This window comes from Brassica oleracea, chromosome C6, assembly GCF_000695525.1.
Source record: "Brassica oleracea var. oleracea cultivar TO1000 chromosome C6, BOL, whole genome shotgun sequence".
NCBI lineage: Eukaryota > Viridiplantae > Streptophyta > Magnoliopsida > Brassicales > Brassicaceae > Brassica > Brassica oleracea.
In genome coordinates, this window is record NC_027753.1 from 35273550 (window position 1) to 35295507 (window position 21958).

The 21958-nt window shown below is 35.1% G+C and overlaps 4 protein-coding genes across 4 annotated transcripts; 2 read left to right on the forward strand and 2 right to left on the reverse strand.

Moving 5' to 3' along the window:
• The first annotated feature begins 1784 nt into the window (after positions 1–1784).
• On the forward strand, positions 1785–5057 carry LOC106300322 (auxin efflux carrier component 3). The gene is made up of 6 exons (XM_013736440.1): positions 1785–3108; positions 3185–3494; positions 3587–3672; positions 4072–4229; positions 4354–4430; positions 4522–5057. The coding sequence occupies exons 1-6, from the start codon at positions 1899–1901 to the stop codon at positions 4586–4588; spliced, it is 1908 nt and encodes a 635-aa protein (XP_013591894.1). The 5' UTR covers positions 1785–1898; the 3' UTR covers positions 4589–5057.
• A 7441-nt stretch (positions 5058–12498) lies between these two features.
• Positions 12499–15118, forward strand: LOC106297024. The gene is made up of 8 exons (XM_013733301.1): positions 12499–12649; positions 12799–13425; positions 13505–13701; positions 13802–13891; positions 13978–14074; positions 14178–14249; positions 14335–14442; positions 14716–15118. The coding sequence occupies exons 1-8, from the start codon at positions 12593–12595 to the stop codon at positions 14848–14850; spliced, it is 1383 nt and encodes a 460-aa protein (XP_013588755.1). The 5' UTR covers positions 12499–12592; the 3' UTR covers positions 14851–15118.
• A 712-nt stretch (positions 15119–15830) lies between these two features.
• On the reverse strand, positions 15831–16654 carry LOC106298713 (postacrosomal sheath WW domain-binding protein). The gene has a single exon (XM_013734857.1). The coding sequence runs from the start codon at positions 16501–16503 to the stop codon at positions 16072–16074; it is 432 nt and encodes a 143-aa protein (XP_013590311.1). The 5' UTR covers positions 16504–16654; the 3' UTR covers positions 15831–16071.
• A 3228-nt stretch (positions 16655–19882) lies between these two features.
• Positions 19883–20697, reverse strand: LOC106299339 (formin-like protein 20). Its single transcript, XM_013735446.1, is given in 3 exon segments — positions 19883–20498; positions 20501–20540; positions 20542–20697. Coding segments are annotated over 3 exon segments (597 nt in total). The 5' UTR covers positions 20692–20697; the 3' UTR covers positions 19883–20091.
• Positions 20698–21958: the final 1261 nt, after the last annotated feature.

Sequence of the window (21958 nt, forward strand, 5' to 3'; positions counted from 1 at the left end):
ACTTAATTCATGTGTGATTATTTAATTTGGACCACCCCTTAGAAAGTTGTTAAAATTAATTTTTGTATAAATATTTAAATTATTTGAATTATTCTAAGACAAATAAATCAAATAGATATTCCTATATTTACTCTAAAATTATATCTGAGTAAAATCTTTTTATATCTTTTTATTTACAATATAAATATAAATATATATATATCATTTTTTATTAAAATAAACCTTTTAAATATTTAAGTAATTTCGTGTTTGTTTAACATAAATGTATATTCGTTTTTCACTTAAACAAAACTTTTAAATATTTAGTTAATGTCGTGTTTATTTTAAAATTAAATTTATATTTATTTTAACTAAAACAAAATTTTAAAATATCTAACTAATTTTCTAATTATAACTAAACACATGTACATTTTTGTATTAATCTGCGATACTAATTTAATATAATTTTTTTTAATAATTTTTTTGATTTTTCAGTAGTAAAATTTTTCAATTTAGAATTTTGTATCACATGATTTAAAATATGAAAAAATTTAAAACAAATAAATTAAATTATTGGATGTGAACTATAAAATTGTTGTGTATTAAAATGTTATATTAAACAATTAGTAATATGGTAAATATTACAATTAATCATGTAAAACAAATAATTATGTGTGTAAAAATAAAATAATCATCCGCACGGTTGTTCGGGTCAAGATCTAGTTTTAGTCTTATAATAAGGGGAATTAGATGACAATTTAACTAAATCAAAACGGTAATTCTTAATTCCTTATATCATAAAAGTTCAGATTTGAGTTTATCTGGAAAAAATAGATGACAAGCGACGTGTGTAATGAAGCGGAATTAGACCGTATCTTAGTGGTGAGACTAGGCTGAAGATTATGTTCCTGTAAGGAGTAATTGATTGTTGCCTACTTCAGTGGACAAATGAGTAAACCTAACAACATCATATAGAGACACTCGACGCCATTAACCAAATTCCATTTGAGCCATCTAATCCCTTGGTGGATCTTCTTTGTTTCCAGCCCATCTTGTCTGCATAATTTTTTAATGATTGATTTCTTTACTTTTATTTGTTGAACACCAAAAAAATATGGGAATTTCGAATTTTATTTTGATATCCAGCTATTATTTTTTTATTATTGGCTAGGGTTTATTCGCTATTCTTCATATTACGAAAATGGATTCGTTCGAGATTGTGAAAAAAAAGTAAATTAAAATATACAAAAGCAAAGAGGAGGGGACAAAATGTCTGTAATGCCCATCTCCATAAGTTGAATGCCACATGCAGACCTTCTTTTAAAGATCTAACTTAGATGCTATATCTGTACAAGTAAAACTGTTGCAGACTTCAGTTTTACAACTAACTAGCATTTAGTATTTGAGGGATACAATTCTAGTGACTAGTTATGATAATGTTATATATTTGCATTTTATATCACGTTATTTTATCACCTAACACGTTGTGTTCTATATGTACAGCTAAAAAAATGTAATCAAGTGTTTATAATTACTGAGCCATACAGCAACAACTATCAGCGAATAAGAATAATATTTGCGCTAAACGATTGAATGTAACAGGTTACCTTTAGTCATTTACATAAATGAAACACTAAAGTCACTTAGCATATTTACCCAAATACACTTGTATGATTGTTCTCAGACGAGAGCAACTATATAAAAATGATGATAACTTTTACAAAAAATAAGAACTTAAAATATAATAAAATAAATAATTGCGTAAAAAGAAACTTTGGGTTGTCAAGTATTTGCTGTATAAAGAGGTGTAAAGTGGCCATCCTTCCTTAAATTATATCCTCAAAGCCAAAGTTGCTCACTCCTTCACACACACACATAACAGCTCCAAGTCCCCTCTTTAGTCCACCGGAAGGAAGAAGATGATCTCATGGCACGACCTCTATACGGTCCTCACGGCCGTGATTCCCCTCTACGTCGCTATGATCCTCGCCTACGGCTCTGTACGGTGGTGGAAAATCTTCTCCCCCGACCAATGCTCCGGAATAAACCGTTTCGTCGCCATCTTCGCCGTCCCTCTCCTCTCTTTCCACTTCATCTCCACCAACAACCCTTACGCCATGAACCTCCGTTTCATCGCAGCAGACACCCTCCAAAAAATCCTCATGCTCGCCCTCTTGGTTCTCTGGGCTAACTTCACCCGCTCCGGTAGCCTCGAGTGGAGCATCACAATCTTCTCCCTCTCCACGCTCCCCAACACGCTCGTCATGGGGATCCCTCTCCTGATCGCCATGTACGGCGAGTACGCCGGATCGCTCATGGTCCAAGTCGTCGTCCTCCAGTGTATCATATGGTACACGCTTCTCCTTTTCCTCTTCGAGTTTCGCGGCGCCAAGATGCTCATCATGGAGCAGTTCCCCGAGACGGCCGCTTCCATCGTTTCGTTCAAGGTCGAATCCGACGTCGTTTCACTCGACGGGCACGATTTTCTTGAGACGGACGCGGAGATAGGAGACGACGGGAAGCTCCACGTCACCGTGAGGAAGTCAAACGCCTCACGCCGCTCTTTCTGTGGACCTAACATGACTCCACGGCCCTCGAATCTCACCGGAGCTGAGATTTACAGCTTAAGCACCACTCCTAGAGGCTCAAACTTCAACAACTCAGATTTTTACTCGATGATGGGCTTCCCCGGCGGCCGTTTATCCAACTTCGGCCCAGCGGATATGTACTCCGTGCAGTCTTCTAGAGGCCCCACTCCAAGACCTTCGAACTTCGAGGAGAATAGCGCTATGGCTTCCTCCCCGAGGTTCGGGTATTATCCAGGAGGAGGAGGCGGGTCTTACCCGGCTCCGAATCCTGAGTTCTCTTCAACAACCGGCACATCTATTGCCAGTAAAGCCGTCAGTAAAAATCTTACGAATCCTCAAACGGGCGGCAAGGCGAACAATCATGACGCGAGCGCCAAGGAACTACACATGTTCGTGTGGAGCTCAAACGGGTCACCCGTTTCGGACCGGGCGGGTCTTAACGTATCCGATGGAGCTCCTGGTTCGGGATCAAACAACGAACAAGGTGCCAAAGAGATCCGAATGTTAGTCCCTGAGCAATCTCAGAACGGAGAGAGCAAAGGTTAGAACAAAACAGTTTCAGTAATGTCCAAAACTCCACGTGTCACTTCTAACTTCGGTTTTGTTATGTGTTATAGCTTTAGCTCGTCCGGCGAGTGGAGACTTCGGAGGTGAACGGTTTAGCTTCGCTGGAAGAGAAGAAGAAGGAGAGAGAGCAAAAGACGCCGAGAACGGATTGAACAAACATGCTCCTAGTTCCTCGGCGGAGCTACAATCAAAAACAGGACTGGGAGCCGCCGGAGGAGGCGAAGGGAGTCACGTGAAACATATGCCGCCGGCGAGTGTGATGACGAGGCTGATACTGATCATGGTGTGGAGGAAGCTGATCAGAAACCCTAACACTTACTCTAGCCTCATTGGCCTCATCTGGGCGCTTGTTGCTTTTCGGTTAGTAAATTAATAAAAAATATTATAATTATATTTCTTGAGTTTGAACCGTCCGGTTATCGGAGAAGTTTATTCCGGTTTTCAATATGAAGGTGGCACGTGGCAATGCCCAAAATCATTCAACAATCTATCTCCATTCTATCTGATGCTGGTCTTGGAATGGCTATGTTCAGTTTGGGTAATTCATCTTCCTACTCTGTTTTATTCCTTAAAAAAAACTAAAAGGTTGAAATTCCTTAATTTTGCATATTTTCGTTGACATATTTACCCGTTTACACGATAAAAGAATCAAATTACGTTAGTCCATAAAATTTATTATGATGTTTTGTCATTTTGAAGAAATATTAAAAGTGGAAATTAAAACTAAATAAAAAGTGTGGGGGATGGACCATCCAACATGTGGGGCAATAGAGTGAGCGTCTTATTATAAATTGTAATGGTGGACGACATGGTCTCGTGTCGTTAATAGTCGTCATGGTCCCCATTTTAATGGGAGTTGATTGGATTTATAGAGATATATTAAATTTATTTATCGACTAATTTTGAAATTATAAACTGTATGTGAAAAATCGTGAAGGGTTGTTCATGGCGTTGCAACCTAAATTAATCGCTTGTGGGAACTCAGTGGCAACATTTGCGATGGCCGTTAGGTTCCTCACCGGTCCGGCCGTCATGGCGGTTGCCTCTATAGCCATTGGATTGCATGGTGATTTACTACGTGTCGCCATTGTTCAGGTAAAAACTATATCTTACACTTTAATAATGTGATTTAGTAAATGAATAAACATTATTTGTTACTAATTTTTTGGGTTGTTGCAAGTAAAATAAAATACTTCATGTTTTTGTATGACTTTTTAAGGCTGCACTGCCTCAAGGGATTGTACCCTTTGTGTTTGCAAAGGAGTACAATGTTCATCCTGCTATTTTAAGTACAGGGTAAGTCATGGACTTTATGGTTAATATTGAAAAGATTACTAATGTCAATTTTAAAAAGAAATTAACATTGATAAACCGAATGAATTTGCAGGGTAATATTCGGAATGCTTATAGCGCTTCCGATCACGCTGGTTTACTACATTCTACTAGGGTTATAAGCTTTGGTTATGTGAACCCTTTAATGGATCAAATGTAGAGGGAGAAGGAAGACAAGAGAATGTTTCAACTTGTGTGTGGAGCAAACTAAAGCTTAGAGTATATAAGTAAAACTAGGGAGTAGCATGATTTAAGAATGATGATGCCAACATTACAAGCCAAGAAACCCTTACACATATAATATTGGGAGATAATAAGAGTGAGACGATTTGACGCAGATAATGAGGAGCAAAACATGGGGCAACGAGACAAAACAAATGTTAAATAAAAGATTAGAGGAAGAAGACAACTTGTTATTTTTGTAACTTTATTTGTTTTACACAAGTCCCTTTCTGTTATGTGTGTTATTTGCTTAGATTTCGGGTAGCGATTATTTGATTGCTGTGTAGTTTTTTTTTAGTGAAGAAAAGTGTGGTTTGAATCTTCACTGGTTCAAGTTTCAGATAAGCAAAATAACGCTTTTGAAGTTTTCTTTTTTTGCTAAATTTTGATCTTTTGAAGTAATATTAATCGTGCTAAATTGCTAAGATTTTAATAATTTTGTAATAGTGGATGGATTTACTGATCCTTGTCCGCTGTGATAATGAGAGTGGTAGTGGAAGAAATGAGTTAGGCTCTTTGGCACTAAAAGCATTCGTGTTATCATTAGTTTAAACTGATGAGCGATATAATTATAGTCCATGTGTAGTGTGCGGGGATGATGAAAAATTATTAAACAAGGCAAAGAAAAGGCAGAAAGATAACTAAAGCTCAAAAGCTTATATAAAAAAGTTTGATAAAAGATACCTTTTCTTTCCTTTTATTTATTTGTTTTCTTTTGAGTTTTTATTTATTTACTAAACAAAGTGGAGTACGTTTTCTTTTCCTTTTGTCAACAAAGTAGAAAATGCATATATAAAGTTAAAATTATAATGGATGAAACCCAATTTACAAATCTAAACTGATGTTCGGGGCAGTGCCTGAGTTTTCCAAAGTTAGAAGCTGTAAAAAAAATTGGTCGTAAAAATAGTGTTAAGCTGGTTTGAACTCACGAACTTGACATTTGAAACAGCTTATTCAGCCACTGAACCAACAAAAACTTTTGTCAAATTGACTTCCAAATTTGCTTATAAAGATATTGGGCTCAAGGATTTGACCAGAAAAATAAAAAAGATATTGGCTTCAAGTCCATGCTTGACCAGCTTGTGGTCAGACCCGGCCTGCTGATGTTGCACTTTTGAATTAAAAATTAATATTCCATCTAAAACTAAAAAGTTAATATACCATCACTGAGTATGTATAATCCCAGTTATAAATCTTATAACTTGCAATACTTTAAAATGGTAGAACACATTTAGTAGGCTCGATTGATTATAAATAAAATCGTATGTGATTTGGAAGTATCAGTGTTAAGATTGTCACTCCAATAAAAGTTTTGCATGTATTTATCAGAAAATTAAAAAAATTCAAGCCCTTTTTCAAATTTTAATTTTTTTTTTTAATTCCAACTTGCATGTCGTTTTTGTTTCGAAACCAGTAATTCAGACGTGAAAACGATGGCAGTAATCACTATTCAAGGATTAATAACTGATTAATCAAGTAATTAGTGGAAAAAACGTTGATTGGCCTCCGAGTATAATTGAATGTGTTGTCGCATTCAAATCGAAAGAAGTCTGTAAGCAGTTGATCCACCGTCACGGCTTATAAACTGGTCGGCTAATTTATAATTAAATTAATTATCAAGATTAGCAGTGTCTGCATTTTAAAAGTCTAATTGGACCAACATGCGTCGCACAAAAGCTGTAATGGGCTCCGTGCACCTCCATTTTAATAGTATAATATTAGATCTCTTTATTTTTAGCCTATAGTATTTCTTGTTCTTATCGAAAATTCGCCACGGAATCAGAAACATTTATCGGTATCTTCGTCATACATTTTGGACTTTGGATGGAAGGGGCTCGTCTCGATGATAGTAGTAATAGATTAGTACCATAACTACGAACGAGGCATATTAACTGAACCTCCCATAAAATGTAACACACTTTTCTTATTATTATTTGAGGTAGAGCTAGGTACATGTCCATATGTGTGTAGTTTGTGGACTATAAGCCAAATGATTAGAATATAAGAAATTTTTCATACGACTTTAGTAGTACCCGAATTCATAAAAATCATAACTTAGTTAGAGAAAATGTTTTGATCATCTTATTCCAAATGAAAAAAAAATCGGTTGATGATAAGCTAACTACTAAACAAAATGTATTCGAATATAATTCTAAAACTAGATGATAATCCGCGCACATGCGCGGAGTGAGTTTTTTTTAATAATGTTTATTTATGAAAAGATTTTAACATTTTGAAACACTAAAATTTTTATCGATTATAAAATGATGAATACAAATGTTGGTCTCTAAAATATATCATCGTTGAAGAGTTAACGTATTACATCTCATTTTAATTATTTTTAAAACTTCATATGCACAAAAATAAATTAAGTTTTGTGGCTGACACAAATCACCAAAACCAAATAGGCAACATCGATTTTATAATGACGAAAAAGGATTAGGTTTTCTGCTCTCGATTTGTTTACTATTGACTCTCCATAAGTGATTTCATTTTTTACCTCTATAGAATTGTGTTTTCGTTCTCGTCTTTGTTTCATTGATATGACTTAAGTTTTTTTTTTTTATTTCTTTTATGAATTCAGTGAATTACATAAGTGTCAATTAAAAAAATTGAACATCTGTAAAAATTAGTTTCACTACATATACATATCTAAGAATTAAAAATTTGAAAAAAAATCACCGGCAAACTATATTAACAGGTTAATGTTCAAATCCAATATATCAAATTGTTATATAATATAAGTGCAGACTCGAAATATAAATGTTTGTCTAGTATATATTCACCAGCTCGGTCTAAAAATCATCTAATTACAACAACAAAACAAATTAGTTATTTCATCAGTTCAGGTAATATCTGAATCCGAACGGGTAATATCCGAATCCGAATGGATATCCGAAGATAACCAAACATAAGTATAGTTAACTCTATATTTCTAGTTTATTTCTCTCATTTTATTCAACATATTTATATTAATGATTCTTGTTGCTCAAAATTAGATAATATACATATAATTATGGATAAAATCATTTGCTACTCGCTTAAAATACATATCAAGTTCTTGTTTCTTGTATTAACAAAAGTTGCATCTAAAATTTCAAAACAACAACTAAATTAGTGTCTTTCTATTTTTAAAGTTTTATCTCCAAACCTATTAATAGTTTAATTTTTTTTAAATTAAAAAACAGTTAAGTTAAAATATATTTTAAATACAAAAACTTAAACAATAAATAATTTATTTTTTTCTTCAAAATTTAAATATGTACCCGACCCAAAATATCTGAATCCGAACATAAAATACCCGAATCGGAACATAAAATACCCGAACCCGACTCAAAGTGTAGAAATACCCGAACGGATTCTATACCTTTATACTGAAATATCCGAGACAGGCCCGAACGTGTATCTGAACGCCCACCCGTATGATATATGATCATTTGTATCTTGTTTGAACAAAAAAAAAGTTAAACCATTGATCACAATTTTTTTAATGTGGTACTTTTACCGTTTTTAATAATTTATAGTCGTTATAAAAAATTCAAAATATAACATATAAGAAAAAATCTAATTATTTTTATTATATGCTTAATGTGATTGTCTAATTTTTTTAATAGTATAAAATTAAACAAAAAATAGAGAGGTTAAATTTTTTTTTTTATCAAATATGTATTATTCATAATCATTAATTGTCATATATATGTTAACCATATTAAGTAATTTCGTATTTTTTATTTAAGGAAAGAAAAAATATTCTTTTGTACACTATTAATTAATTTGATAGTTAGTTTAATAGAAAACATAGTATATGTTTATATGGACCAACTTATTTTTTTAACAATTCTAAGAATCATTCTCGTGATGACACGTGGCTACGAAAACATGTTGTAGTGTTTCAGGATTAATATATAAAGGATGTAAATATGTACGCACAACACTATCATTTTATTCAGTCAATACAAGTCAAGGTTTTCAAATACTCTTACTCTCATCTTCCTACGTTCGAACCGCTATTAAAATAATTAAATTGTCGATCATTTTTATTTAGGTTTAAAGCTCAACACATGAACTTAGAAACATATATATTTGATGTAAATTTGATTTCTCTAAATGCAATCAGTGGGTAAGATTTTTTTTTAAAAAATTAATCTATATGTTTATTTTAATCTGTACATCTATTTAAAAGTCAAATCATTTTGGAATTATAAAATTAAGAACAATTATTCTCTCACTTTTTACCAACATTTACTAAACTAAACACGATTTGAAAAGCTAAATTGATGATATAAAATCAACATAAATCATAGCTTAAATAATTATTCTCTTACTTAAAAAACATACTCCTTGCGTTGTAAAAACGTCATAATGCGCTTAAAACAACAACTCTATTATTATTTTTTCAAAAAAAAAAAAAACAACTCTATTATTTTCCGATAAGGCGCTAATATGTAACTTATGATTAGTGTACGTTTAGACAAAAAGTAAATAAATTCTTTTTTTTTTAATTATGTATGTTTCTTTCTTGTTTGCTTTCTCTTCTACTCGTGCGGGCTGTCTCTATGCTATTATTAACTATGCCCACTCCTCTCATGTGCTCACAAATTCCCCTCGTTGGCACCTTCTGTTACGTTTATCTCCTTTGGATTTTTGCCATTGGTTTCAGTGATTTGATCAAATCAGGCCATGCCAAGGGTCTTGGCATAAACCGGACCGTCCAGCTTACAACACGATGGACAAAGGGTAAGGTAGGGACGTGAAACACAAATGCACGATCCGTTAGTTGAACGAACAAACCATTGAAGATGATTAATGAAACTAGAGTGAAAATGGACGTGCAATAGATAAGAGAGCATTTGTATTATATAATTGAATGCAATGACATTGAATTGAAGTAACAAGAGAATGGACCCAATGGAAGAAGGAAAAGAACAATTGTGACTTAGTTGTCCCAGTTATGTTGAAGGCAATGGATCGAGTCACATTATACCTGTCGAAGAAGAAGAAAGAAAATATGTGGATCACAATTTGCGAACGCAGAGCCAAAGAGTCTTTCTGTCCCTACACTTTTGAAACTGATCATCCCAACCCCCCTTACCATAAATGTGCAATTTTCTTTTTAGAACAAATGTGCATATTATTATTGTTAGAATATGATATACATATATATTGATGGGTCGGAAGGGATAAGAAATTGGTACGTAACTGGAACAAAGATATATAAGAAAACTCAAAATCATAAAAAGATAAAAACTCTAAAATCATCTGGTTTTCGGTAAAACATTATATTAATTAAAGATATTGGAAAGATTATTCAAATATCTTGCTACATCGTATATGGACAGAGATAAATTATATTAGGGTTAATAATCTTACAACAGCATATTTCATTTTGTTCGACCAAATCTATATAGATTCTGAGTAACTATCAGTTTCTAGTTTGGACAAGTGTTTTTACGCGAACAAGGTACACAAGAAATGAAAAGAAGTTTATGATTGGGAAAGCTATGAGAGGATATGGTGGTGTCCTCGTGTGCGTGGCTGCATTCTCGTGGCAGACCATCACATTACTAATAATTGAATTCCACAATTATAATTTATTTAAAAAAGGCAAAAAGAGAAAAAGGAAACGTGAACAGATTGAGAGAGAGAAGGACAGGTGAAGGTGGGTGTCGGCCGAACCACAGACACCGGTCGGAGTCTCAAGACAAAGGAAGCTTTGCGTCCGGGGACCATTCACACTCCCTCAACATGCACATGCCAACTCCAACTCTCCAACTCAAGTCTTCGTTTTAATTTTTGTTAACAGCAAAGAAATAAATTAAAACCATATAATGAATTTTAGTGTAACATCTAATTTGTGGTATATAATGAATCTTATTACCATGCCTCTTTTCTGTGAAAGGAGATGATTCCTCGAGTTTACTACCGAGAGTTTGCTTCAACTTACTCACCGGTTTGCCACCTTGTGTAGCGGTCTGTACGGGGTCAGAAGGTGCAATCGAGACTACTTCGGTTTTTCTCGTTGGTGAGGGTTGTTGGCTTTCAACGTCACAACATAAGGTGACTAAATCTCAGCTGTCGGACTTTGTCTTACATATTTCCTCGACGCATTCAAGTTTTGTCTTGAATTCGCTGTCATCTTCTGATGAAGAATTATCATGTTTAATCTTAATTGCTGTTGTAGCTTATGCTTATTTTCCAAGAGGATGTCTAATTCTCTCTTGCTATTGTAGTTCTTCGAGTTGATTTAATGAAAGAAAGTTTGTGTTAAAAAAAAAAGCTATATATATCACTTATTTATCTTTTTGTTACTTGTTAAAAAAAAATCAATCAAATATGATTAAACTGACGTAGTGTAATGATGAATAATCTATCAGTAAGTGATTTGTGACGTCACGTGAGTGAAACCAAATAACAAAAAATGATTGCAAGATGTGTAAATATCTTTCAAATCTTCGAAAAATTAATGCACCGAACATCATACGGAATAGGGCCTACAAACCTAATAAGGAGGTGTGGGATGGGAAGCCAATTAACCCTGAACGGTCATGGTTACATTTAGCTTAAGTGTTTTTTTTTCTTTCAATAAGTCTTTTGGTAATGAATCTAGTTAGCTTAAGTTTCTTCTCGATTTGGTGATATAATATTTTTTAATCGTTTGTACGGAGTGAATCTGGATACACTTTCGAAAGGTAGATTTTCTTGATGGTTACTGTGTGGTTAGTTGTTGTCAAAAGAAAAAGTGTGTGTTGTGGTATTCAGAAACAGAATTATTAAGGAAAAAAAAGGAATTGTAAAGTTTAAAAGGAAAAAAACAAAGGAATGTATAAGGCAAAAATACAAGTGTATCCTGGCATTAGTTTGGTTTGGTGTACTTCTTCTTGTGTTTCATGTTCTTTGGCTGATTTTCTATGCATTATTTTCAGTTCCCTACACTTCTTTTTCAGTATACGTACTGATCTATTTTTGATAGATTTACTAGTGTAATGTGAATTCTTAAGTGGGTTGACTTTACTATGGACGACATGTTGGAGGAGAAGCTACCAGATGAAAGAGATCGCACAGAACAAAATTCAAACTACCAAAGAATCTAAGATGATAGAAGACCTTGTCATTTGCTTAACCCATTTATGTTTGACTCCATACAAAATTCTAAGGGTAATGCTTTTGTAGTTCATACCCGTAAACAATGAAAGAAATTCATTCGCTACTAAACTCGGTTTTTGCTTTGAGCTCAAAGTACAAATATGCACATGGTCTCCATAATGTTTTGAACTCTTATTTTGTGACCCAATATTAACAATAATATCAAATTAAAATTAGGGCCTTTTATCGATATTACACATGACCCAACATATCTTTAAATAAGCCTTTTGATTATTTACAACTACGGCCTAAGCCCAGTGAAACTATAAGCCCACTTTGGAAATACATCGTACTACAGTCTACACGGTGTGGACCACACCTAGTAGAATTTGAAATTTTCAACGTAAAATCTTTACGGGCTCGAGGAAAATTCTTATCTAGATCCCCCAAATTTTGTTGACAAAAAAAAAAAAAAAAGATCCCCCAAATTTTAAATTATAAAAACTGGCAAAAAATATATTTAGTGGAGTTTTATCACGTGGCGTAACCCTGCCACTTATCAAATCTGCCGTCAGTAGAAGAAAACCGCCGTTTACACTTTAAAACAAAGCATATGGACCGTTGATCGTGTTAACTCAAACCCGAAATAAACGGGCGTGATAACGGAGAACGTGACCATCCAACATCTATCGAGAAGAAGACAAAAAAGAAAACAAAAGCACATGACATGATTCTTTCACCCTTTCGTCTACCAATCTCGATCCCTCTTTCTCTTCTTCATCTTCTCTACTTCAATAGTTGAAGATGAACATTTTCATTGAATGAGAGATACAATGGCAGGAAGCGAGATTCAAGAACCCATTAGCCTTAGTTTTCAGGTAACTTCTTCTTCTATCATGCTTCTTGTTACTTGTATAGCACCCTACTGTTCTTGCCTTGTTTGGTCTTGACGTTATGTCGTGGAACTTGTGGTCTTAAATAGAACTTGTTAGGATTGGTCTTTATTGGTTGATGAATCTTGATGCAGGAGAGTTCTATACACTCTGGATCGATATCGTTTGGGAGATTCGAGGAAGAAGGGTTATCATGGGAGAAGAGATCATCATTTTCACACAATAGGTATCTTGAAGAAGTTGACAAGTGCTCTAAACCTGGCTCTGTTACTGAGATGAAAGCTCATTTCGAAGCTCATTTCAAGAAGAGAGGGATGCGACTTCCGTCTTCTATTGAATCTCAGACTTGGGGAGTTCGGCAAACAGGTGATGATGCAACTGAAAGTTTCGAGGATTATCGATCTGATGGGAGTTTCTCGGAGAACACGAGCCAATCAGAGAGTCCTTGTAACTACCAAGGAAAGAGTCAATGCGAGTATGTTGAGGAAAGTGATCACTGTGTGAGCTATGATGAGATTGTTGTGAACTCGGATGATGTGATCGAGCTTGATGAAGAAGGCGGTGCAACTCTTGATGTTCCTTTGGACAATGATGAAGTAGTTCCAGTGGAGTGCATATCTATTAAAGAAGTTAGATGTGAGGTTCTTGGACAACAAGAGATGCCTCTAGAGATCGAGGTTCGAGATGATGATGAGGATAAAGAGCATTGCGCTGAAGTTCAAGAAACAGAATCAAGACTCGTTGAACATGTTCCAGAAAAGGTGAGAGTTCTTGTTGTTGAGTTTTTTTTTAAACACATTAAGACATCTAAACTTAATGTGTTTCTTGGTCAACAAATAGGCATCTGATGTTACGGAAAGATCCTCCTCTGCATGTGAACCAAAGTCTCTGCCAAATGCAAAACCTATTATTCCTAAAGTTGTGAATGTGACTAAAGCTTCTATTAAGAGACATGATGTAACTCCAAAAGCTGTTTCCGGGAGGACAAAGGGTTCCTATTTAAGTGCTAATTCTAAAACAAAAGTTGATGCCAAGAGGTATTTTTACTTTTCTTTCCATTTGAGAAAATGTTGTAACCTAAAACAAATGTTGATGCCAAGAGGCACATTTTTGTAAGACCTATTGGTTTTGTGGCAGCCAAAAGGAACTACGACCGAAGAAAACTGTTGAATCTCGACCTTCAACATCTAAGAAAATAGAGACTCGAACTCCTCTTGCCACAAACAGGTTTAATAGTGTACTAAGACCACTCTAATGTTTTTTTTTTTTTGATAACTACCACTCTAATGTTTTCTTGAGATTGCCACGTGCAGGCCAAAGACTGGTTCTTATTCTGCTAAGCTGGAGATGAGTACAGGTGCTACCAGTTTCCGTTTCAAATGTAGCGAACGAGCTGAGAAGAGAAAAGAGGTTTTCTGTCTCTTCAAGAAAACTTAGCATTTAGTATTCATTAAATTGGCAAAAGATGCGTTGTGAGGATCTTATGAAACCTTCTTTTTTTTTTTTTTTTTAGTTCTATATGAAACTGGAAGAGAAAATACATGCTAAAAAGACAGAGACAAACCAGGTTCAAGCGAAAACACAGGTATCATCATCATCATCATCTCCATGTCTCTTTGAAATTTAGACATGCCATGTCAAAATCTAATTGGAATGGTTCAACATTGCAGCAAAAGGCAGAAGCTGAGATGAAGCAATTCAGAAAAAGCCTCAACTTCAAGGCAACACCAATGCCTTCATTCTACAACACCGTTACTAGACCGGTGTCTTGTTACAAGGTACGGTTACAATCTTTGTCTGAAACAAGAATAAGGTACATTTCAAGTGTCCATCAACTAGTCTAGTTTTAGTTAGAACCTTGATTTTACAAAATCCCATACGGGAAGTTGGAATCTCAAATAATATAAAATGCATTATCAAGTAATACACTAATTGACAATTGGTTTTGAGCTAGAAGTCCATCTAATTTAATAGCATATACTAATAGACCAAGAAAGTAGAAATGCAATCAACTTAATACTTTAAACTTGCGTTCTTTAAAACGTTTTCAGACCGAGCCATCTAAAGTGGCACCGTCAAGACCACGAAGCACGACCTCAGCCTCAAGTACGAACAGGAGGGTCTCAAGAGTTGGTGATAAACATGGTACTGAAGAAGGTAAGATGGTAAAAGGCAACGGTGGGTAATAGAAAACCGAGTGCAGCTAAAGATTCGGGTTTGCAAAAGGGTAACTTTAGGGCCGTTGAAACAAAACAGAAGGTTGGTAAGAGCGGGAACTAAACGGACATGTGGTAGTTGGAATACTGCGTCGTCTTCTGTTACCATCTATTATCATCCTATGCTTTATCATTCTCTTAAGCTTAAACTTGTAACTTAAGTACGTGTTATCCAATAAGAAAACTCTGCATAGTAATATTTTAAATCCTGACATAAAACAATGAATCTTGTCTAAGTAAATGGATAATAATTAAATAAATTTAAATGAGTATGCAAGTTTTTCTATCTAACAATGTTTTATTAGTTAAGTTACAAAACAAAAATAAAAATAAAAAAATATAATTATGATCATGTCGACTGGATTATCTATGCCTCCTCCATAGACATAATTTTTATTAGTTATGTTCATTTTGAACTGACCTATTGAAGTTTACAAAACAGGTAGTCCCTTTGAACAAAGACCAACCATTTTTTTTAAAGTGTACAAGTTGAAGAGGGATGATAACTTGGCAAGTTCTGAAGCATGTTTAGTGATAGGAGAAAAAACACAATAATCAAGATTCGAAGATACTACATAGTATGTTTTTTAAATCATCAGTACAATCGTTAATTTTCAAGAATTCCGGAAGATGTAGTTACTAAAATTCTAGGAAGGAGTTTCAAATGATTTAGTAATTTTACTAAACTTTTAAAAACAGTTGTTAACCTTCAAATTTATGATGGTTCTAAGCTTTATTGTTTACAAAGTCGAGGTAGTTTTTAAAATCAGAAGTTTTGTGTAGTGTTTGTGTTATTTTAGGAAGTTTATACATATAAAGAACAGTCTTAAGGTGAATTAAGTGCAATAGTCCATTCCATAACACCCACCTACAAAGTCACACCAACCGAAAGTGACGTTCTCCACATTGGTTGTATTGCACTTATATCCTAATGTAAGACATCGCGACAATAACAACATGAAGTAATTTTCTTTAAAAAAAACTACATTTAATTAAACATAACAATAATGCAAAAGCAAAAGTAGGATCGAATAAAGTTCTAATAATAAGCCTATAGGTTTAAACCCTTTCTCCAATTTGTTGATTCATCTTTACACTAACAAAAGCATATCATTTAGCATCAGCGCACTTCTTATATAGTAATGAAGTAACATAAAGTTTCATCTAGGGAAAATCATTTTAACTTATAAACTAGACGTTAACCAAAAGCAACGCAAGAACACTTGCCACCGTTACAATCTTGACGGTTGATCCCACAGAAACAGATGAAGATGATGACTGATCCGTCTGATGAGGAGGCTTTCTGTAGTAGAACGGGAAGTAAGGCAAGATAGGATCCGGCGGTGGAGGAACGTAATATCCGCCACCGGAATCACCTCCGACGTACGGTGGAGAAGGGTAATTCGGTACATTTCCAGTTGGAGGAGGGTAATAACCGGTTGGAGGAGGATAATAACCGGTTGGAGGAGGGTAATAACCGGCCGGTTGAGTTGAGCCACCTCCAGTTGGAGGAGGGTAACAAGGGTACGGACACGGCGTCTCCGATATGGTTACGAACGGGAAGCTCAGAAGAGTAGAGACGAACAGTAGACTTAAGAGGTGACTGCAACGTTTACTCATCATGGCTATCGTTTTCTTTTTTTATGAAAGACTTTTTTAATGATAAGCAAACAAATGTTTTTAGTAAGAGAAAAGAGAGAAGTAGGAGATTATTTTTTTCTCTCTTACTTGTTGTGTGATTGAGTCTGAGTGGAAACCATTAGGCCTAGAAACCATTAAGTGAAGGGGCTTTTTTAAGAAAAAAGTTTGGTTACATTGTTTAAAAAAAACATATATTCTTTTTCTTTTTTTTGAACAAATTAAAAAAAAAAAACATATATTCATTTAAGTGATTTAAGACAAGTCACAAAAGACAAGTGATGAAAATGTTGGATAGTGACGACTAACAATGTCAATGAGGTCTAACGTGTATTGTGGCTCCGATACACTTGTTGTCTTGTAAATTATGATACTTGGCTGTATGATTTTGTCCTTCGTCGAGGAATTCATGAATGATCCAAGTCACCGCTTGATATGCATAATGAAAATGAATTCAGAAAACAATACTATTTAACTGTTAAACTGCATACATATTGGCGGGTTATTATCATATTAGTATATATGCAACGTCAAACTTCTCGAATATAATATATATGTGAAACGTTTAAACTTTACGTTACACGTTAGTGATAGAAAATACGAGTTGCTCGCTTTTTGTTAGGGAGCTTCTTGCTTGTGGCTATAACAGAGGAGGGAAGAAAATATAGAGACTAATTTCTCTTTCTCAAGAAATAAAGAAGAAATCTAATTTTTGTTATTAACATAGAGATAGATTTAGACGAAACTTTAGTTTTACATTCAATATGTGATAACTAAAATCAAGTAAACGTTTTCGTGTGTAAGAGGTACCAAAATGCTTATCCTTTTTTTTTTGTAATGGAGTTGAGGACCACTTGGAGAATATTAATACACACGGCATGAAAAAAACCACGACATATATCATATGCATGTGTATCACTCGCTATAGATGATAAGAGTTAATAATTAAGCCCAGGCTATGATTTGCTCTATTATTTCCCACTTTTTGGTTCAGTGATGACTTTAACATCCGAAAAGCCATATACAATTCCACGAGGTTGCAAAATGTACATGTTTTTATTTTATTTTTTTGAAACACAACTAATTATCAACTTTCTTGAATACAAATACTAGAGGGAATTATCCATCCTCTTTGATAAAAAGCATAAGATACAATAACAAACCAAATTAAGAAAGATAGATATTCAAATCAAGATGACAGCGAATTCAAGACAAAACTTGGATGCGTCGATGGAGCATACCCGACAGAGTCGGACAACTGAGACTTAGTCACATAATGTGACGTGGAGGGACAACCCTCACCTGCGAGACAACACATGGTAATCTCGGTTGCATCTTCTGGCCCCGTACAGACCGCTACGCAAGATAACAAACCGGTGATAAAGCTGAAGCCGAAGCTCGGCAGCGAAGCCGAAAAATTATCTTCTTCCATGGGAAGAAGGTATGGTGGATAAGTCCTCTCTTCAAAAGACGAGGAAGATTGAAACGGAAACTGTCTCGGTGAATCCACCGATAAACTCTTCTTAACATGATAATATGCCATTATACGCAAAAGTAAGGTCCCGGTGAACCCACCGGAAATCCTTATCAAACAAGTCAATACCAAAACCACAGTTTGCAATAAAATCAGTACAGTCGGTACCTTCAAAAGCAGTACCGTATTTCTTGGTTTTGTGTAACTGGTTTGTGGGCTATAACAATAAGGGAAATTAGCAGTACAGGCCCAATTAGTGATCACCCTTGGCCCAACCCAAGACGATTGATTAAGTGACGGGAAGGAGTGGATACAGACGTCAGGGATGGAAACTCCGGCGGCGATGGATACTCGGCCGTCTAGCCAGGGATGGTGCACTTCAGCGAGCGGCGAGCTTGGAACACCGGAGAAGATGGGCCTTACAAACAGACATAGAGGAAGAGCGGCACAGTGGATCTCCTCGGAATCCCGGAGAGGACCGTCAACTTCTGCGTTTGTCAAGCTTGATCTGGTGGGAGAGGTTCGGAAGTGGCTCGTCCTTATCAGGTAGCACGATATCGGTACTGAATCCTTGGAAAACAGTGGAACCCCACATACACAAGGGTATAGATTACCGCGACCGGGCACTAGATGTGGTAGAGAAGGTGGAAATGGCCGACGACACTGTCGAAGAGGCGTAGATCTAAAGGTTTGGGGGTGACTGAAGCTGGCCGGCATGATGGAGAAGCGGGGAAACCCCCAGAAGGTCACGGATCCGGTGTCCCAGACTCCGAAACGAAGACACGAGCGGTGGAAACGTTTAGAACGTGGTGGTGAGCGATCTGAAGACGATGAGTAGCAGGAGACAGAGCATAGGGCCCGACGCCGGCGGCCAGAGGCCTCACCGGCGTCGAGAGAGATGATGTTTGTCGGCTTCTCGATTTTCGGGTCCGAGAGAGTTTCCTTTCAATATTATCTATTTGAAAAAAAACAATTACTTGATTGGAGCCTAATCTGTTTATTCTTGTTTTTTTCTTCTCTTCCATCCTTTGTTATCTATATTCTCTTTATATGTTTATAAGAAAGCAACATATGAGGTGGAGTGGGCTAAGAATACACACAAACGGTGGATATTTTTCCATTTAAGCAAAGTGATTTAACCGTTCTACCTATAAAGTTCTTCTATTTTAGCTCCTCATTCACTAGACACGCTTTAAAATGATTTTTTCTTAGTATCTGTTTACAGCGTTTAGGCAATATTTTGGATTCGGTTTGCAAATTGTTAGGCTATAAAAAAGTACATGCACCGTAAACTTATTAATCGATTGAGAATTTGAAAGTTGAAATGAAAATTTCTTGGCTTGGCATCTTATGTTAAATGTTAGTTCTTTCCACCTACGTTTCCGTGAAGCCTCCCAAATGGAATTAATTGTTCCTCTAATTCTCTCTAGCTCTCAAATATATTTATTAAAATTCATTTATTTACGCATGAATTCTGATGATGACAACAACATTTGACTTTTCTTGAAAGTTTTATCAAATGTACCTTTTATTTCTTATCATACGAAAATTCTCTACGTTTTCTTTTGCTCATAGCTTAAAAAAATTACTTCTTTTTTTTAACACAGACTTACTTTCATTATTCAATCTTGTTCAATACGATAACAAGAGGGAATTATCCATCCTCTTTGACAATAAACATAAACTACAACTATTAAATAAGCTAAGCAAGATAGGTTTTCAACCAAAAATGACAGCGGATTCGAAACGATGCGGTATAGGAAAGCTATCAGGACAAAATCAGACACCAGGAGAATAATCACATAGTGTGACCTTGGGATCCAGACTTCATCTACGCACATAATTACTTAAATTGCATTTTTAACTCTAACTACACCTATTTTGTAACCTTAAGAAAAAACATTTTATTTAACCATTCAACAAACATTCCATTTTGAGGATATATCACATACTTCTAGAATAAATACCTCTGTAAACACAAAATAAATAAATAAGCATATTCATTAGAATTGTTGGTATATGAATATTCTGGTATAGCGAAAAATAAAGAATCAGGAACATAATTATACCGATGAACTAACGATGGAAAATCCATTAAGTCATGTGCTTATCAAGAAACTCATAACTCCAAACGCGATCAGACCAGAGACCTTCACGACCCTAAAGCTCTTTGCAGCAGCCGCTCCAAACTGTTGGTCAACGGGATACAACTCTCCTGGTGGACCCGTCATGTATATGTAAGTTGACGGAGGAGGCGGACAGTAAGACGTCTTCGGGGGAGTAGGAGGCCGTGGTGGAGGAGGACAAGAAGGAGACGGTGGTGGAGGTGACGGAGGAGGAGGAGACTTTTGGAGACAAGGCGTGCATTTTATTGGTTCCTCGTCGAGTTTTCTTGCGGATGAAGAATCCAATGCGTTGATCATCATCGGAAACGCGAGCGCCATGAAGATAGTGACAGCGAGAGGTTTTGAGCGGCGAGAAGCTTCCGGCATGTTGAGAACTGTTTTAAGAATCGAATAAAGAGAGTCTTGGGTGATTTTTTAATTTGCTTATACGTAAAAATGTTTATGAAGGTGGTCTTGTTTGCTAAGAGGATGCATGGGACTGATATACTTCTTCAAGACTGTATACTTTTGTCCAATTTTTCGTTTTTTTCTATTGATAGCTAAAGATGAAAATACTATAATAATACTTTGCATTTGCTATGAAATTAATGAAGAAGAAAATACATTGTATTGTGAAATCGTCGGCTATCACATGTGAGTTGGAGCTTGAATTAAGGGGCCCCACGTTTCAATTACTATCTAGCTTTAATTAAAATTTTAACAATGTGGAATTATTAGCATATGATCCACCGTCCACCAGAAAATAAATTATACTGTTTAATAAAATATAAAGCCCAAAGGTTTCCAATTATTTGTGACCAAGGTTTTGATCACACAATGATTGATAGTAATCTGGTTTTAAAAGTTAAAAGCGTATTCGAATGACTGTGTAGTGTGTAATTATTGTTGCCAAAGCGGAAATGGTCGCTGTTTCTAATAATATCATGAAAAGTAGGATTAGAAAATATACATTCTCTTAGTGTTAGTGGATTGTATTTAATAATAGTATACCTTATCATCTCTTAGTGGTTCTACTCATCAATCCATCAACGAGTTCTCAGTTTCTTATTTCACGTACAATTAAAGATTACTTAAGATCATTCGTCTATCAACCAAGTTCATCCTAATAAAATATTAAAAAATAAAAAGTGATGAAAAAAAAGAAAGTAAAAGAGAAGGAAAAGACAGTCTCTCATCTGAAAATTTTAAAAAATTCTGGAGTTTCATTTTTTTGTTTTTTTTGGTCTATCATTTTTTTTGTTTTTTGGTCTATCATATTGTGAGAAATGCTTGTTAAGAGCTTCATGGATATATGTTAGTGCTCTAAGATTCAATCCATCCTCTATAGATTTCAAAAAAAAACTCTAGATATAACATACAAAAAGAAGAATGTTAGAAGAATAGTGTTGTGCGACTTCTATTCAACAAACTTTTAAATAGTCGACGTCGTCATGCTGTTAAAAAAATTACTAGGATACAGATCGGTCAGCCCAAGTTCATGTACCGGGTTGTGTGTGGTAACAACTTGATTTTGTTTAGTGTTGTCGGATCAGAAGAAACGAAGTATATACGATTGGGACTCTATGATACTCAAGAAGATGAGGTATTAAATAATGTTAAGTTACAAAAAAAAAAAAGTTCATGTACCGAGGAAAAAAGGCACACGTAATATTGGTTTGACATAATTGAGAAATAATTCGGGAAAGACTATAGAGCAGACCTTTCATACTGTATACCAAAGAAATGTTTGGTAGCTTTTGCGGATGCAGGTAGAATAAATGGACTGGCTTAAGTACTAGTACTTTTTAAGATGATTAGGTTTTGATTTATATAAGATTGTACTCTGCGCTCAACGTTTTGC

What these genes read in the sequence shown, in the direction of transcription:
- LOC106300322 (XM_013736440.1), top strand. Translation starts at nt 1,899, where the DNA reads ATGATCTCATGGCACGACCTCTATACGGTCCTCACGGCCGTGATTCCC. An exon ending in AATGGCTATGTTCAGTTTGG is followed by an intron (nt 3,673 to 4,071) that starts GTAATTCATCTT and finishes AAAATCGTGAAG; the next exon opens with GGTTGTTCATGGCGTTGCAA. An exon ending in CCTGCTATTTTAAGTACAGG is followed by an intron (nt 4,431 to 4,521) that starts GTAAGTCATGGA and finishes ATGAATTTGCAG; the next exon opens with GGTAATATTCGGAATGCTTA.
- LOC106297024 (XM_013733301.1), top strand. Translation starts at nt 12,593, where the DNA reads ATGAGAGATACAATGGCAGGAAGCGAGATTCAAGAACCCATTAGCCTT. An exon ending in TTGAACATGTTCCAGAAAAG is followed by an intron (nt 13,426 to 13,504) that starts GTGAGAGTTCTT and finishes GTCAACAAATAG; the next exon opens with GCATCTGATGTTACGGAAAG. An exon ending in ACTCCTCTTGCCACAAACAG is followed by an intron (nt 13,892 to 13,977) that starts GTTTAATAGTGT and finishes TGCCACGTGCAG; the next exon opens with GCCAAAGACTGGTTCTTATT.
- LOC106298713 (XM_013734857.1), bottom strand. Translation starts at nt 16,503, where the DNA reads ATGATGAGTAAACGTTGCAGTCACCTCTTAAGTCTACTGTTCGTCTCT.